Here is an 18,921-nt window from a genome sequence, read left to right as displayed (position 1 = left end):
ACTGGGATCAGTAAAGCACAGTATGGGGGGGTCAGGGGGGAAACAATACTGGGATCAGGGGGGCACAGTACGGGGGGGGGGGGGAGGGGGGCACAATACTTGGATCAGGAGGGCCGCAATACTGGGAGCAGTAAACAGTAAAGGGGGGGTGGGGAGGTCAGGAGGGCATAATACTAGGATCAGGAGGGCACCGTAAAGGGGGGTGGGGAGGGCACAATACTGGGATCAGGATGGCACAATATGGGGGGGGTGGGTGAGGGGGGCACAATACTGGGATCAGGAGGGCACAATACGGGGGGGGGGGGCAGGAGGGCACAATACTGGGATCAGGAGGGCACAGTACAGGTTCTGGGACGCTTCCCAGGACACAGCCATCCTGGAACAGTTTAGAAAAAAGCATGACTGTCTAGGCAAATCTGGGACAGCTGACAAGTATGATGTAATGCAGGATTATCATGGGGCCTCAGTGCATTAAGACAGCCCTCTATACAGGCTCTTTTTAGTACGTATAGATATCTAAAGGGCAATGATGGCTACTGGTCAATGTTGTTTACTTTTGTGCATTTCCAGTTTCTTAAACTGATCTTTTATTTAACATTTCATTACCTCAATAAAACCTTAATTTAGGAAATAAACTTTCAAATACAGAATGCCAGTAGAGAATTCTGGAATTTTAATTATGAACTGTCCAGGAACAGCTTTTGGACTGTTTGCTTAATTGACGATCTGCAAAAAGCTTAAAAAATAAGAAGGGTGTTTGTCAGAAGCTCTAGCTCCTGAATGATCATAGTAAATTGGAAATATTCACGTGTCAGATTTACCCGACTAAAATAAAACATTTCCTGAACATAATATATATAAAATATGTTTAAAACACACTTTGTCAAAGCCTGATATTTAAAGTTAGGGTGAATAGGTTTTGGCTTCCTATATCATTAGGGATCAATAGTAGTGACATCTCACCCAGTTTATGGATCAGGGGGTCTTACTCATCTTACTTCATTCTCCATAAAACAAATAAAACGCAGACCGAGAGTAGAAGCTGATGCAAGTGGGTGAAGCTCGGGACGTAACCCAGATCTTACCACCAGAAGATACATGAAGCTTCTGGGTGATTTAAAACAGCAACAATGAATATATGTGATTGGAGACTGCATACAAGCTTTTCCACATTTTACGAATACATTCACAAAAACAAAGACATTTTAAAGCTTATAGCCAGCTAGCATAATAAGTCACCGGTCATGTGTCTCTGTTGTAGCCAACACTGTGAAACTGCATAACTTCATACAAAGATTCTGTTGGGAGGACCTAACACAGGAACAAACAGACCTAGTATCAGGTGACATGGATCCCTCAGACGAGGCTCCTTGGTAAATATTAGGAGACAGTCTGTTGTCCGGTCTTAGTTCTTTGTCGTAAGCCATTATGTTCCATTCTTGGCGTCTATTCCTGGCTTTTCTGACTTTCTTCACCTCACGGGTGGTGCCATCCACACGCTTTTGCTCCTTAGGAGATGTTAAAACACACACACAAAAAAAAAAAGATATCGGTAAATAAAGGAATATTTATTGCTTAAAATATAAAGCTTGTCATTGTTTTCTGTAGCTTTTAGTAGTATTTTTCTGAAGTGATATGCATATTTGTTCTGGGTCAGTTACCATGAAAATAAAGAAGTCATCAGGTCAATATAACAGCCAAGTAAGACTACACATTTTGGGTAATGTTCAAGATCTGCATATGGACTTATTACAGGATAAAGTGTTGATGTTTAGGTCAGCTGGAGGAACCAGAGAGCTGTAGAGGACCTAGGACAGGGGTCTCCAAACGTTTCACTTCAAGGACCATGTTCGTGGATATTTAGATATAAATTCAGTAGAGCTGGATGGCGCACTTGTATCCCCCACCTGTGCCTAAAAGCTGTAACCTCATACACAGGGGCTAAACTTCCACCATGCACAGGGCTTTACATCTGTGTTTCCGTCACACACACACCTCCATACATTTGGTCCTCATCAGAGGCCACCTGCATATTTGTGTCCCCCTTTGAGCCCCCTTCCATATTTCTGTCACCATCAAAGCCCCCTTCCATATTTGTGTGCCAATTGCATATTTGTGTCCCTATCAGAGCCCCCTGACACATTTGTGTCCCCATCAGAGCCCCTCAAACTGTATCCCCATCATACCCACCATCGCACATTTGTGTCCCCATCAGACCTCCTTGATGCATATTTATTTCCTTATCAGAGCCCCCTTCCGTATTTGCATCCCCATCAGAGCCTCCTGCATATTTATGTCCCCTTTAGAGCCCTCCCCCCCCCCCCGACACATTTGTGTTACCCTCAGAGCCCTCCCACTCACTGTGTCCTCATCAGAGCCTCTTCACATATTTGTGTCCCCATCAAAATGCTAACCACAACATACAAGGCCATCCACAACATTGCCCCCATCTACATTACCAACCTAATCTGCAGATATCACCCAAATCGTCCCCTTCCGCTCCTCCCAGGACCTCCTGCTCTCTAGCTCCCTTGTTACCTCCTCTCATGCTCACCTTCGGGACTTCTCCAGAGCCTCTCCCATCCTCCGGAATTCCCTGCCCCGGTATATCCAATCAGCCCGTAATCTGTCCACCTTTAGGAGATCCCTGAAAACTCATTTAGGGAAGCCTATCCCACACACACCTAACAACTGTCCCCGAGCCACCCCCCCCCATCAAATCATTCCCCACATCTATTACCTTTTGTACAATCACCTCCTCCCTTTAGAATGTAAGCGCTACGAGCAGGGCCTTCCTGTCCCTTCTGTATTGAATTGTACTGTAATTGTGCTGTCCCCCATCTACATTGTAAAGCGCTGTGTAAACTGTTGGCGCTATAGAAATCGTGAATAATAATAATAATAAGAGCTGACCTGCATATTTGTGTCCCCCAGAGACCCCCTGAATATTTGTGTCACCATCAGAGCCCCTCTCCCACACACATTTGTTTCCCCAACAGAACCCCTACTGCACATTTATGTCCCCATCAGAGCCCCCCCTACATATTTGTGTCCCTCATCAGAGCCACCTCTCCACATTTGTGTCCTCATCAGAGAACTCTCCCTCCAACAGCACCGGCAGTCACATTTGTGTCCCACTTACATTTGTGTTCAGCTTCAGTGCTGTTCTGCTGCACGTCCGGCTCCTGCCTGGATGTTACACAGGCATGTTGTAGGCAAAAGTTACAGCATTAAAGGACACTGATGCTAACAGTGAGGTGGGAGCCAGGAGGTGCAGCAGGTCCTAGCTATCAACAAATTAGTGAGGCACCGGGTTGGGCAGTCATTATCCAGCTGCAGGACCTGAACTGCATAATATCAGGGATGAGTATGCAGAGCAGTTCCTACTACCTGACATAGCTGACCCTGTAGTGAGTCTGACTACTCAAGCTGTGGGCCGGAAAAAATGTCTTAGCGGGCTGGATGTGGCCTGTCGGCCATACTTTGGAGACCCTTGACCTGGCAGATAAACATTCCCAGAAGTGTTGGTTAGTCTTTTTCAGAATCTTTTACTAGTAAAAAAATGCATTTTGGAAGCCTTCAAAGACATTAGTCTCATGCTATACGGTTTACATCGAAACACAAATCTATAGGAGACAAGGATATACTAAGATTGTTCCTAAACACAAGGTGGAGAAATCTCCTAAGATAAGTCAGCCACAGTGAGAAAGTTATCAGTGGTCCTAGTGGATTTTCTATTCTTTTACAGCAACCAGTATGTGATATTACCATTACCTTCTGTCTTCTTTTTTCTTTTCTTTTATCTTCAGTGTCTTGCAGCATTTTTTCCTTCCAAAGGTCAAAGAAATATGACGGATCAGTGTAAAATTTCAGACCATCTTTCTTGTCATCTCTATGAAAAAAGTTAGTGGAAACAAATTTTAGTTAGATCTTAGATCCTCACAAAAAAGCTGTATTAGCGTCCCCTGCATTCTGATTTCTATGGCACAGCTAAGCAAATCTGAATAGACATTGTGGTTACCCGAATCCTAGAGGAAGCCTGGCTGTAACAAATGGGCACTTCGATTCTGGATGCAACCCAAAAGAACCAGTCTTTCAAGCACACTTGTATTTTACAGGTATCTGATGCTGGTTAATGTCTGCAATTTAAATATAAGCAAATACAAATAGGGCATAATGCTGGGGACATTTTTATAAATGTCTGAAAGCCGATAGCTGCTGACATCTCCCCTTTCAAACAGGTAAAGGAACTAATAACAAAGATTCCCTAGTTCCTTTCTATGGAGCCTCATCTGCACTGGAGATGAATGGAGAGGAGACAGAGGCAGACAGTGAAAGTTATGAATGGAGTCAGTAATCACTGATTCTGTGCATTCGGAAAAGGAAGGAGCCTGTAAATGACAGATTTTCTGTCTCCTTCCTCCGCACTCCATCTGGAAAGATCCAGGACAAAAGGAGAAAGGAGTGGAGCACAGAGGGGGGAGCAAAGCACGGAGGGGGAGGAGCCAAGCACAGAGGGAGGAGTCAATCACGGGGGGGGGGAGCAGAGCATGGAGAAGGGAGCCAGACATGGAGGGGGGAGCAGAACACGAAGGGGGAGTGGAGCACGGAGGGGCACTATCCTTCTTCCCAGAACAGTGAAGATGGGTCATGGATGGGTCTTCCAGCATGACAATGACCCAAAACATACTACCAAGGCAACAAAGGAGTGGCTCAAGAAGAAGCCCATGGAGTGGTCTAACCAATCTCCAGACCTTAATCCTATAGAAAATTTATGGAGGGAGCTGAAACTTCAAGTTGCCAAGAGGCAGTCAAGAAACCTTAAGGATTTAGAGAAGATCAGTAAAGAAAAGTGGACCAAAATCCCTCCGGAGATGTGTGCAAAACCTGGTCAATAACTACAGGAAATATCTTACCTCTGTGCTTGCCAACAAGGTTTTCTCCACCAAGTACCAAGTCATGTTTTGCTTGGGGATCAAATACTTATATTACTCACTGAACTGCAACTTAATTTATAGCATTTTTTAATGTGTTTTTTATGGATTTTGGTTGATATTCTGTCTCTGTTATTTAAAATACACCTATGAAAAAAATTATAGACCCTTCATTTCTTTGTAAGTGGGCAAACTTAAAAAATCTGCAGGAAATCAAATAATTATTTTCCTCACTGTATGTCTGGAATCTGACATGTTGCAGCATACGGCAAGGGAAAGAAAGATCACCCTGAATACTCATCAACTGCTGCTAGATGGAAAGGTTAGGCAGATGAAGGTGACCGAGTCACTGTATATGGGCAGTAGAGACAAATCAAGGTAAAATCCATGTGTCATTTAGAGTCCAGAGCAGTGGCAGAAGGAGATTCCTCTTCACTGAGTAGTGGGAAAGAGTTCAGCACATGCTCAACACTCCACCCAGCGGATGATGCCTGTGTTCAGTCCCTCAATGTTAACTCATCCTGCCATAAACTGAGGAAAAGTGGGAATTTTAAACTCCTGGTGGCCGCAGTAACAAGGTAGTTTCTTCAGTTACACCCATGTCCTACTCAAAAGGTGAGTCTCCAGAGAGAAGGGTTACACCACACCTGGGACTATGGATCTGGAAAGTGCCCCACGGCTAGCACCACAATGCAGAGCCCAATGCCTGAAGGACACATTCCAGGCTAACCCTGCAATATTCCTGGCCATTGGGGTCCGCATACGGGCTAAGGAGCAGCTGGTCCAGGTAACTGCATATACAGATCAGCTCAGCAGCTTGTAGCGGAAACTTGACTGAAGAAAAAGTAGCCAACAAAAAAGTAAGACTTCTCAGCAAAGCAGAGAAAAGACATCTATGCTCCTAAGACACTTGTACACCACTGAGCCACCCCTTTTTGTTTGACAGTGTCCAAATTCTCCTGCAAGCAGAAGTTTAACCTGACAGTCTCTTAATTTCTGTGTCCCTCAATGAACAAGAAAAAAAAACGATTCACATTTAGTCCAACACATAATAAAGCAAATATAAAAAAATATACATTCCTTATAAAAAAAAAAAACACAATAAAAGAAAAAAAGAAAAACTGTCAGTAATTCACTGACCTGTATGGAGTGAGTATGTTAAGGGGAGGCGGTTTATCACTGGTATTATAGATCTCTGTCACTGGGTTAGGAATGCTCTCCTTAGAAACAACTTGTTGGTCCTGGGTGGTAGAACTTTTGAACGCTTTCCTCATGTTGATGTCTTGGAGTGAAACTATAAAACAGAAAAAAAAATTAGTAACAAATATTGCCCAGAAATATCTAAAAATTAAAACATTTCTCAATTCTCTGATGCATTGCACATGCCACCATCACCATTATTGGCACTTAAAGTGGAGTTCCACTCATTTGTAAGTTTATTAAAAGTCAGCAACTACAAAAAGTGTAGCTGCTGACTTTTAACAAACAGACACTCACCTGTTCCATGGTCCAGAGATGCAGCTGCCTGAAGCCTTGGTCCTCTCCCCACTTCTCTGCAGCGTTGGCATTGCAAGTGTGGGCACCTGGCTGTGACAGCTTGCAGCTTCACAGCCGGGTGCGCACTGCGCATACGCGATTTGCGCTGCTCTCACTTAGCGGCCAAGCAATCTTCTGGGACCTGTGACGTGTACCATGAGATTGCAGAGAGGGAGGAGAGGAGGAGTCGCCTAGGGGGAGAGGCGACAAGAGTAGGAAGTGGGAGCTGGGTACCTGTCAAAACTAGGCCCACTCCCCCCCCCAAAAAAATAATCGCATGCCAAATGTAAGGGGACGAGGCATACTGAAAGCGGAAGTTCCACTTTTGGGTGGAGTTTCCCTTTAACACTTCCCTGCCCACTTCACTAAGAGAGGGGACAACTACTTAGATTTGGATATGCTGCTGCTAAGGGCAGATATTATATATAAAGATATATTAGATATTATATCTATGTCATAGAAATGATCCCCCCCCCCCCCAAAAAAAAAACAAAAAAACAAATCATAAAACACAGAAGCCATTACTGTACAAGAACAAAGAAATGTCAAAATTACGACTGAACATGGGGATATACAGGAGGCAGAATGGCAACTGGTTGTTGAGCAGAGGGCCTAAGGGAACAGTATGGAAGCTGAGGGTGGAGGAATGCAACTGTGAACAATGGAATATTGGGAAAAGCAGACAAAGCAGAGCTAGAGCTGACCAGAGAGGCGAAAGAGAAGGGACAATGCATAAACTGATCATGTACCAAGGAGCATAGGAAGACAAAATTAGATCATCGTTAATGGATGGGATTTGAGAAAGGAGGAAGAGATCTGATCAAGGACAGGGGATGTGAAAGAATGGAGGCAGTAGGGAGATTATCATGGACCAGGAAAGAGACAAAAGGCAGTAGGAACTGATCGTCGACAAAGGTTTAGAGGAGGCTGAGGGTGATCTCACCACAGGCCATTTGAGAGAATAGACAGATTAAGGTACAGCATAGCTGGAGGGCACAATTAGGTCTCATGTACACTGCTGCTCCTAAACGTGAGTTTAAGAGCTTTTGGCGCTTTTTGGCTAAAGTTCCTGAACACAACTCCATAAAAGCCTGTGTGTCCATGTACAGTTTATGGGCAGTTAAACGTCCCTCCCCTGAACGCAGAAGACTGGCCTTCAGGACAGGAGCGTTTTGGCAAAAATCGCAACGTGACAAAAATGCGGTACCACTTTCTTTGGCATATTTAGCATTTTTCTGCTGCCAGGAGAGTTACGTTTAGGGGTGGCCAGTGTACGTGTAGCATAAAATATGACTGTGCCTGGAGAAAGAAGGTAGAATGGAAGCTGAAATTGGACTGGGGAAAGAATGGGAGCTGAGTGTTGCCAATTGGTGCTGGAGGAGCAACAGCTGATTGTGTTACACTAGTAGAGGATGCCGGGAAGGAAACGGTTGATTGGGAAGTGGAGGGCATGGTGAGAAGAAAAAGAAAATTGAGTCTGGGGAGGATTTTGTATGAAGTGGCATAGACACTGTGGCTGCTAGGGAATTTAGTCAGCAAGGATCTACAGTATACACTGAGATTTGAGACGCAAGCTAGTCCCTCTGGGGGGACATACAACGCGTGGACGTTGCTTATGCACCGTGTGGTGGGGGGCAGCGACACTGATAAAAAAGAATGTGTACACAAGGGCATGGCCAATAAAGACTAAATATGTATGCTAGATGGTCAGACTGGATGCAGACACTGTTCGGCCGACATACAGCCCAAGCCCAGTTCTATATCATATACAATTTTGCAGGGAAAGCCACTTTAGGAACCCATTTTAAAAAGAAAAACTACACATTTTCAAAATAGGAGTTTTTATACAAAGGTCCATAATGAGAAGCCCATACTGAAACTCCATTTCAGATATCCCTAACCTGTGTGCACTGATTATTCTCTGCCATTATCGTCAAAGCTTTTCCCCACATGCTATAATTTTCTTCAATCCATCCTCCCACAGCTTCCTGGCTCCGATTTGGCTTTTATACTTGGTGAATAAGCCAGACGTGCTAGTGGGGTGTCTTTCACCTTCTAATTTCATTTCACAGCTTGAAGATGCTCCAGAAAGCTTCCCTACCTACCTCCTCACAGATGTGACTACACCCTGCTGCTAATCTACTCTTTGCAAGTATGAATGGCATCAAAGATTTTAAAATCCAATCCATTTTCTATAAAACTGTTCTTTATCATCAGCCACAGATGTAAAGAAAAGGCTCCCAAGACATATTTTTCTACACAGCCCTTCTTCTATGAGTAGTGCTTTAAAAGAACTAAGAGGACATCAGCTGTTTAATGTAAAATGTTGCTTTTTATGGTCAGGACTTTATTTCTACTATTATAACAGACATCAGGTATAGCTTTTTTAATTTTACAAGGAGTTGGGGGTTCAGATTTTTTTTTTCAATTTAAACACACAGCTAAACCTAGGTTTTAAACCTGAAGTTTAATCTGCTTAAAATTTACCTTGTTAGGTTCCTCCCCTCCCTCTCATTAATATTCTAATGAATTTTATAAATCAAATCGCTTATTATTATTATTATATAATTTCATGCTCAGTGATATCATCATTGAGTCTCAGTGCAGGGCAATCCGTTCATGGCTGATGGGAGGGTCCGATGGGGTGCTGTACATAGCTTCCTGAAAACATCATTGCATCCTGCCTTACTACCCTTCTCAAGAGGCTTTGTGTATTTTTGTTTTACCAGATCTGTGTCGTAATCCAAACTTTGTCCCTGTGGAGAGGTTTTATAATGACCAGTTATTGCTTTTTTTCCCTTCTTTGTGCAAGGCGACTGGTCTCATCTCTGCCCACTCTTGTAGTTTTCTGCAGGTTGACTATAGAGGGTAGGGTATGATGGGTCCCTCCCACAGGTGACTGACAGCTGGAACACCCTCAACCACAGTGGTCTACTGTAAAGCAGCTATCGTGAGCTGGAGATAGGGGGCAGTGTGGTGCATGATTCAGCACATCACACAGCTCCCATTTTTTTCAAACAAAAACTTTATTTGAAGTGCACAAAAAACACAGCATTCATGTCTTTGCACTACTGTACAATTACACGCAAGCTTGTCCAGTACAGCATGTCTGCACTTTATTGTAGATCACTGCAGTGCAGTTTTAGACTACGTTTCAGTGTGATTATACTTATCTGAGCCTCATCTTGGTCCAACAATGTGCATGTGAGCAGCGGGTCTCTCTCTCCTCACTGGCTCACACAGCAGTGGGAGCCATTGTCCACTATAGCAAAAGGCTTGCTATTGGAGGCACTCAGCAGGAAGGGGGAGCCAAGGCTGCTGGCGGAGGACCCAAAAAGAGGAGGATTGGGGCTGCTCTGTGCAAAACCATTGCACAGAGCAGGTACGGTATCTCACAAAAGGGAGTACACCCTTCACATTTTTGTATATATTTTATTATATATTTTCTTGGGACAACACTGAATAAATGAAACTGTGCTACAATGTAAAGTAGTGAGTGTACAGCTTGCATAACAGTGTAAATTTGCTGTGCCGTCAAAATAATGCAACACACAGCCATTAATCAATTAATTAATCTAAACCACTGGCAACAAAAGTGAGTACACCCTAAGTGAAAATGTCCAAATTGGGCCCAAAGTGTCAATATTTTGTGTGACCACCATTATTTTCTAGCACCGCCTTAACCCTCTTGGGCATGGAGTTCACCAGAGCTTCACAGGTTGCCACTGGAGTCCTCTTCCACTCGTCCATGACGACATCACTTAGCTGGTGGAAGTTAAGAGACCTTGCGCTCCTCCACCTTCCCTTTGAGGATGCCCCACAGATGCTCAATAGGGTTTAGGTCTGGAGACATGCTTGGCCAGTCCTTCACCTTTACCCTCAGCTTCTTTAGAAAGACGGTGGTCGTCTTGGTGGTGTGTTTGGGGTCGTTATCATGTCTGAATAATGCTCTGCGTCCCAGTCTATGGAGGGAGGGGATCATGCTCTGCTTCAGTATGTCACAGTACATGTTGGCATTCATGGTTCCCTCAAAGAACTGTAGCACCCCAGTGCCAGCAGCACTCATGCAGCTCCAGATCATGACACTTAAACCCCCATGCTTGACTGTAGGCAAGACACACTTGTTTCTATACTCCTCACCTGGTTGCCGCAGCACATGTTTGACACATCTGAACCAAATAAGCTTATCTTGGTCTCATTAGACCACAGGACATGGTTCCAATAATCCATGTCCTTAGTCTGGTTGTCTTCATCAATCTGTTTGTAGACTATCCTGTGCATCATCTTTAGAAGAGGCTTCCTTCTGGGATGACAGCCAATTTGATGCAGTGTGCAGCATATGGTCTATGCAGCAATGCTGGCAGAACTCATATGTCTAGTTCCCAAAGACAACCTCTGGATATGACGCTGAGCATGTGCACTCAACATCTTTGGTGGACCATGGCGATGCCTGTTCAGAGTGTCTTGGCCACCGTGCTGCAGCTCAGTTTCAGGGTCTTGGCAATCTTCTTATAGTGTAGGCTATCTTTATGTAGAACAACAATTCTTTTTTCAGATCCTCAGAGAATTCTTTGCCATTTAATACACCTGCTTCCCATTCATACCTGAGACCTTGTAACACTAAGGAGTCACATGACACCTGGGAGGGAAAATGGCTAATTGGGCATTTTCTGCGGTGTACTCACTTTTGTTGCCAGCGGTTTAGACATTGATGACTGTGTGTTGAGTTATTTTGAGGGGACAGCAAATGTACCTTGTATACAAACTGTACACTCCCTATTTTACATTGTAGCAAAGTGTAATTTCTTGTCACAAAAATGTGAGGGGTGTGCTCACTTTTGTGAGATACTGTACCTGCTCTGTGCAATGGTTTGTGAGATACTGTAAGTATAACATGTTTGTTATTTTAAAAAAATACACAACTTTAAGGAATATGACATTTTAAATAATTTGTTGTGCTAAGAGTTCAACTTTAAAAATGGCAGCTTACCCTTTTTGTCCTATTCTGGAAATTCCAGCCCTGTAAAATCCTACTAGTTTTCCTTGTTTTTGAGGGGGCTGGGCACCAGTGTTTGCCATAATTAACCCTGTCTGTACTGTGTTGGCAGATCTCATTAACAGTTTTAAGCTAGATTTGAACATCGTCTTAAATGGTTAAAGGTTTAGAGGCCCAGCTTCTAGGTTAATGAGAGGAGACACAGCCCGTCCTTAGGACAGATTCACTCTGACACTGTTCAAAAATCCCTGAAGTGAGCCATGTGGCTCTCTCATAAGAAACATCTAAAAGAGAAGAAATATATATATATATATATATATATATATATATATATATATATATATATATATAAATTGTATTCCATGTGAATGAGAAAACATAAACATAGTGGCGAATTCTCAAATTTGAATGCAAAAGTGGAAATACACTTCAAGTTCTCCAAGGACTATGTAGGTGACCTCTACACCTGACTTTCTTTAACGGTCCACTACCATGATTACATGGAGATTACTAGAATTGGTCTTCACACACAATATTGATTAGAGGCTAGGGCAGTGAAATTCTCTTGTCTGCAGCAGAAGTAGTAAGAATTCATAAGTAGGGCAAAAAAACGGTTGCCAAAATTTCAGAGATGAGAGGCCAGTGGATGATTCAGTCATAACAGCAATTTCCGTTTTAGTCAACCCGACCCCTTAAAAACGCAGGAGGGACAAATTTGCAATGACTACTAATCTACCAGCTTCTCTTCTGGGGTTTTTTTTTAAGGGCAATTTAAAAATAAACAAAGAGCAAAAAAAAATAAAAAATCACAAAAAATATATAATATATAATAATAAATAATAATAAACATCAAAAGACTAAAATGCAAATAAAAAAAAAATGTCTAAGCAGTAAGGTAAAGGGTCTCCAATAAAACACATGCAGGCCTCGTAGCTTGGGAACAGCCATTTCAGATACAAGATAAGCACTTAATTTTATCAAGCCAGGACAATTACACATTGCTATAAATGCAATTATAAACCATAAAGTCTCATTATACAAATGTGTGTAGGCGAGAACTTGGCCGTTTCCGAATCAGCCAGAACAAGTTTTCATACAAATTATGGAGAGAGGGTAAGCTGCAATATGTTGCTAGCCAATTAATACTTAAGATAGCAACAACACGCTCAGAGGGACAGTGGCGATCTCCTGCTAGGAGCCAGCCGTTGCCAGGTAATTAATAGTGTCTGTACGTGTCACACTTCTAATAGAGCGGCTTCTGTGCAATCACCCACCCTCTTCCACTGTTGAATCCAGCTGGGTGACTTTGACAGCAAGCCGATCAATTCTGTCTTGAAGAGAATTTGCTCTGATGTAGAAAGTGTTCGCCTCATTAAACAACTCGCCAAATATGTCTTCAGCATGCTTGCCTGCCAAACAGAGAAAAATATGTCAAAACACACACAAACCATGCTCATCTGACAGCCACATAGTTCATACAACCAGCAGCAAAAAATGCACAACCAGCAAAAAAGATGTTTTCTCCTTTTGCTGATTTGCTATTCAGATTGCTGTGTCTTAAAGCCAAATTGAAGTAACATAAATAGGTATACAGTCTCGTAGCCAATGTACTCACAACCTCCATTTTCAGGGTCTTCCACAACTTTCCTTTTACAGCAGGGTACAGGGTATCTAAATATGATTGTGCAGTCTAAAGCCTCATACACATGGTACGATTGTTGGCAGGGGATTGTGTGTTGACAGACTGTTGTCCTAAAATCTTACCGTTAGTACGCTCCTTTTGACAATTGTTGTCTAACTTTCGGCCAAAAAATTTTGGATGGCAGGCTAGTAAATTTTTGGAGGACAACGGTTTGACATCAGATTTTCGTACGGTCAGTACACAAATCTGCCACACAAAAGTGGAAAGTACAAACACGCATGCTCAGAATCAATGCTCACCAAACACGAAATTAGCAGACAGGGCCCAAAGGGTAGTGCTGAAGAGCTGAAATTCCTTGTAGTATGTCACCACGTTTGTGTTTGTTGCACGACAATTGTGCACCGTTGCCAAAGCCCTTGTTCACATTGGAGGCAGGTTTGAAATTGCACGAGTTTAGCTGACTTGCACAATTTCAAACTCACATTTCATTGCAAGTTCAAAAGTGATTTGAGAGACATCTGTGTGGGTTAATGCACAGATGTCTATTGAAATCATCCCCAAAGTTGGCAAAAAGTAGTGCAGAAACTACTTTTGAGAATCGGTGCGGCGGCACAACGCCGGAGTCTTTGTGGCGCCGCACCGCAGCACCGGCCGCTGCACCAACATGTCCCCATGTTGATGGGGACAAGAGCCTCTTCCCGACAATCTTGTGCTGTGGTTGTCGGGGTCTGCATGTGGGGGGCTTATCGGAATCTGGAAGCCACCTTTAACAAGTGGGCCCCCAGATCCGGGCCCCTACCCTATGTGAATGGGTATCGGGTACATCGTAACAACGGGTGATGTAACCGGGTAGCTCCACCTCTTGCCTATGTAAGAACTGTCAAAGTATAGAGAGAGCAGTCGGTGGGAGGCCTCCCATGGAGACGGAGCATTTTCAATTTTTTCTATTTTTTAGGTCCGTCGGGCATTGTGATTGATGGTGAATTTACATCGAGGGACATCTTTTTTTCTTTAATAAAGGATTTGTCAAAAATGGTTTTCTGTTTTTCTTACTTTTACACTTTTTTTTGGTGAATGGGTATAGGTATAATGTACCCAATACCCATTCACATAACCCCCCCCCCCCCCCCCCCGGGAATGGGTATTGAGTACATTATACCCGTACCTATTCACCAACAAAAAAGCATCAAAGTAAAAAAAAAAACAGAAAAACGTTTTTGACAAGTCCTTTATTAACCTCCCTGGCGGTATGATTATTTCTGATTTTAGGTGCTGAAAGCGGTACCATTATTTTGCATCTAAATTTGGCATTTAATATTGTAGGCCTGAAATTCTTAGGAATAACGCACTTAAATCTGTCCAAATCAGAGTCTAGTAGACATCCTGGGTATGATAAAGTTTGAAACACAAAATCATAAATTATAATATAATAAATAACTATAAATAATAACAAATAATAATAATTTTATGCAATACATTTTAGTAAATAACATAATCAAAAACACTGACATTTTTTTTGGCCAAACAAGGGTGCTTCAGTAAGCGTCCCAGGTGTGGAAAATTTTAAAACATGGTACAGCACAAAGTCTGACGTCACAGTCAGGACAGTAGAACCTGGTTTCTTTTCTGATTTTCCTTCCTGTGTCATCACGCTTAGAGCAGCAAACCACACACATCCTTGCGGGTGCTTCCTTCTTTTCTGTTGGTGGAATGAGGTCCTAAAGTGATGACCAGTCAGGCGTTCCAGGTTCACAATGCCAGCAGCACGAGGTCCAGATCTATTTACAGTCATTGGTGTTTGGTGCCTGAGAAATATACGTTTGGCAACTTTCCAAACAAAGTCCGCATGAACCACAGGCTTGTCACTCTTTTTTTTTTTTTTTTTTTTTTTTAGAAGAATGAAAGCATTCCACAGGCACTGTTTAAGAAGATGCCTGAAGATTTCTTTGTAATTATTTTTGTTCCTTTCTCATGACTGGATAAAAAGTCATGGCCTGGTCAGCTCTGTCAACACCTCCCATGGTGTGGTTGTAGTCCATCCCGACTTGTGGTTTCATTACGTCTTTTCCACCTTTTGTGTGTACCATGACATTAGAGGTGTTGTGAATAGTACTCATTAGGCACACATCTTTTTTGTCGCACCATCTCAGTGCCATTGTTCTGCCTTTCTGCCAGGCAACTATTTCTCCTGCCTTGAGCTTTTTTCTGCCAACGGTTGGTGGCATGTCATGCCGGTTAGCTCTAACGGTCCCATATGCATCCGTCTTATGCTGTAGAAGGAACTCATAGAGTTCTGGAGATGTGTAAAAATTATCTGTGGTTACACAGTAGCCCTGATTCACCAATGGTTTAATCAAAGTAAGAACGGAAGCGGTTGCCATTCCATAATTACTGAATCTTTTGTTGAACTTGGTTCCTTTCCCAGTGTAAAGGATTGAAGTGCTGGATTCATAGAGAATGAATGATTTTATGCCAAATTGTGCTCTCTTAGACGCAATATACTGTATCTAGCTGAGTCTTCCTTTGTAGGCCATTAGACTTTCGTCGATACTGATGTCTCTATCTGGTACATAGGTCTGCTGGAAATTTTTCTGAATAATTTGATATACCTCCTAAATCTTTTTCAGTTTTGGTGCTGGATGAGAAGTCTCATCAAATTCTTCATTATTTTGAAAGTGCAAATATTTCATTATAACAGAAAATTTGTACTCCGACATGACGATGCCAAAAAAAGGAGTGGCTAGCAATTTGTTGGTTGTCCAATACCACTGCAGGGGTTTCCCCACCACTCCCCAAAGAATTATGAGGCCCAGAAATTTCCAGATGTCTTCTTTGGTCACTGGTTCCCACTTTCCGCTCCTTGCAAATCTCTGATGCGCAGCAGCTTGTTGTTCCTGGTACTGATTTGTCTCCGTAACAATTTTTTATATAACCTTGCGGTCAAAAAGAGTTGGAGGTATGCCAATGGATTGTTATCTTCCGCATCCACTTTGATACCAGGTGCTCCAGTAAATGGGAATCTTGGGGGAGCTGCATGCTCCGTACCGCAGTCAATCAAGCACCAATTCCGCACATCACTGGGCACAGTCGCAGGATCATTTCTGAAATCGCTTTCTGTACCTGATGACGAACTTCCCCACGAATCTCTATCACTCAATTCTGCAAGTGATTCTGTATCACTGTTGCTGTTTTCCAGCAGGTAATATGCTGCTTTTGAGGTAGAGGCTTGCCTTTTTGATGCCATGGTCGCTCTGCAGTTTCCAGACAGAAAGTACAGTAAAACTTCAGGCAATGACACTGGATAAAGCACTGGGGGCAAACTAAGGTCAATTCTATTTTATTTAGTAATGTAATCCAATAGGATTACAATGTATCAGTGTATTTGTGTTTTATACTGTTTGAATTTGCCGCCGGTTCCACCCCCCTGCGTTGCAACACTCGCAGGGAACAGAAGCCAGGGCACACAGTGCATCGGGCAGAAGATCCAGCGACTGTACAACAGCAGCTCGGGGTTACCGCTAATGGTACTGAAATCTCACCCACGAGCCACACTCGGGAATACCGCTAGGGGATATAAAAAATAAAAAAAAAGGTGCCCCTATACGTAAATTCACCGTCAATCACAATGCCCAACGGACATGAAAAATAGAAAAGATGGAAAATGCTCTGCCCCCCCGGGTTCCCAGAAGTAGTCCCCTACATTGGAAGATGTCCCCTCTCTTACTTTTTAGGTAACAACCTAAAATTTTGAAAATACTTTTACTTTCACTTTCAGTGATAACGGTAAACAGGACAAATCGAGACGGTTAATCTCCTTAACGGGGACACAGACAGCAAAAAAGACAGTTGTTCTAATCCATCTCCACTCTATCCAAATCTAAAAAAAAAGGTTTTGCCTTTAGCTATACTTTATTTGAACAAAATGAGAATAGAAGCCCAATTGGTAACTATGCATAGTTGCTCAAGATTCTGTCTGCTCCAGTTTTACTAAATATACACACCAAGGAAGATTATCCCCCCTGGGACTTTTTAAGGCTACCACATGAAAAGTATATTTAAAATGTTGACATTTATTAGGCAAACATATAAAAAACCATTAAAGATAAAAACAAGAAAAATTGCGGCCTGCTGGTGTATAGAAATTACATAATGGCATCATTTATGCATAAATGCAAAGATTTTTTAATCAGAAGTATAGTTGGTATAGGTGAATTAGGGGGCAAAGTAACAATTCCCTTTTTCCTCAGGAGTGTATCCGATGGACAAATATTGCACTGTGCCTGTATATATGTCACCAAAAGCCACAGGGTATTAAAATTGTTGTTGGGCGCTGTTTCCCATCATGGATTTCAGGGGGGGAGGGGGCTTCAAGGACGGGGGTACTCGCCATCAGCCGTTACTAGGGCCAGAAAGAAATGCCACAGCCTTTGGCTAATAATAGAGGAGTCTGTCTAGTGCACAGATGGCGAACCTTGGCACCCCAGATGTTTTGGAACTACATCGACTGCACTGCAGAGCGCATGAGCATCATGGGAAATGGGAAATGTAGTTCCAAAACATCTGGGGTGCCAGGGTTCGGCATCACTGGTCTAGTTTGTGTCTCTAATGCCGCGTACACACGGTCGGAATTCCGGCCAGAAAAAGACAGATGAGAGCTTTTCATTGGAAAATGCGACCGTGTGTATGCTCCATCGGACTTTAGCTGTCTGAATTTCCGCCAGCCAAAAATTGATAGCATGTTCTCAATTTTCCTGACGGAAAAACTTTCTATTGGTAATTCCGATCGTGTGTATGCAATTCCGACACTCCAATAAATCACGCATGCTCAGATTCAACTACGAGACAGAAGCTATTGGCTACTGGCTATTGAACTTCCTTTTTCTAGTTCCGACGTACGTGTTGTACGTCACTGCGTTCTAAACTATCGGAATTTGGTGTGACCGTGTGTAGGCAAGACAGCTTGAGCGGAATTCCATCGGAAATACATCGGGAAAACTATCAGAGCTTCTTCTGACGAGAATTCCGATCGTGTGTACGCGGCATTAGTATAGTTGTCAGCATTCCAACAAAATGGCAAAAATTCCCACACGGAGGCCACCGCTTGACTCACAGTGCACTTTGCCTGGAGATTCCCACAGCGGGAATCAGTTTTACTAAATACCCCCCTTTCAATTAAGTTTAGGTAAACTGCTTTGATCAGTTTGGTCATTTTGGTTATTAAAGCAACTCTATTTTTGCCCGATGTAGTAGGCATTATGCATACGTCTGTGTACTCCTGTTTGCACTATGCTTCCATCCTTTGATCCCTACATCACTGCTGTGTCCTGTAGTCATGCAAATAGAACCACAGTGTGCAACGGGGACACTCAGGCACCAGACACTCCATGGAGTTTCAAATGTTGAAGAGTTTGATGTAGGTTGCAGCTCTTCTAAAGAGTGAAGATAGAAGACATGGGCCTCCTAATATGGGTTTTAAAACCTCTACTGTTACAGTGACATGCTCTTTAGATTTTTGTTTTGTTAGACTGTCACTTGAACTGCTGGTTGAAAGTGATTGGATTTTATAAAGCAGGGTAAGCACGGACCGCTGAACTGGCCAACATCTGGTCTTGTGTGTACCTCTGACTGTTTAAGAGAAGCCAGTCTAATGAACAGCTTCTGACGAATGGTCATACTTGAAAAACAGCATTAGATCAGCGCTTTGAGGCAATGGCTCCAGCGCTGATCAGTGTATGCTGATGGGGCAAGTGGGGTCAGTTTTTTCTGTTTAACCCACTGGCTTGATCAGAGCAAGAGCAAGTAAATGCCTATAC

At 42.9% G+C, this 18,921-nt stretch overlaps 1 protein-coding gene across 5 annotated transcripts in view; it reads right to left on the bottom strand.

Annotated features, from left to right (window-relative positions):
• Positions 1-18,921, bottom strand: part of WASF3 (WASP family member 3) — a 676,822-nt gene that overhangs the window by 14,916 nt on the left and 642,985 nt on the right. For all 5 annotated transcript variants that reach the window (XM_077484052.1, XM_077484053.1, XM_077484054.1 and 2 more), the window contains 4 exons: positions 12,741-12,875; positions 6,075-6,228; positions 3,775-3,892; positions 1,333-1,508 (listed from right to left, as the gene is read on the bottom strand). In XM_077484052.1, coding sequence (XP_077340178.1) covers positions 1,333-1,508; positions 3,775-3,892; positions 6,075-6,228; positions 12,741-12,875 — 583 coding nt within the window. The remainder of the gene's footprint in view (positions 1-1,332; positions 1,509-3,774; positions 3,893-6,074; positions 6,229-12,740; positions 12,876-18,921) is intronic.

The sequence above is a fragment of the Lithobates pipiens genome, unplaced genomic scaffold (genome assembly GCF_037356315.1).
Source record: "Lithobates pipiens isolate NorthernLeopardFrog02 unplaced genomic scaffold, aLitPip1_a1.2 Scaffold_16, whole genome shotgun sequence".
Lineage (NCBI taxonomy): Eukaryota > Metazoa > Chordata > Amphibia > Anura > Ranidae > Lithobates > Lithobates pipiens.
Note: the sequence above shows the minus strand (reverse complement) of the source record. Positions and strands in the feature narration are given on the sequence as shown.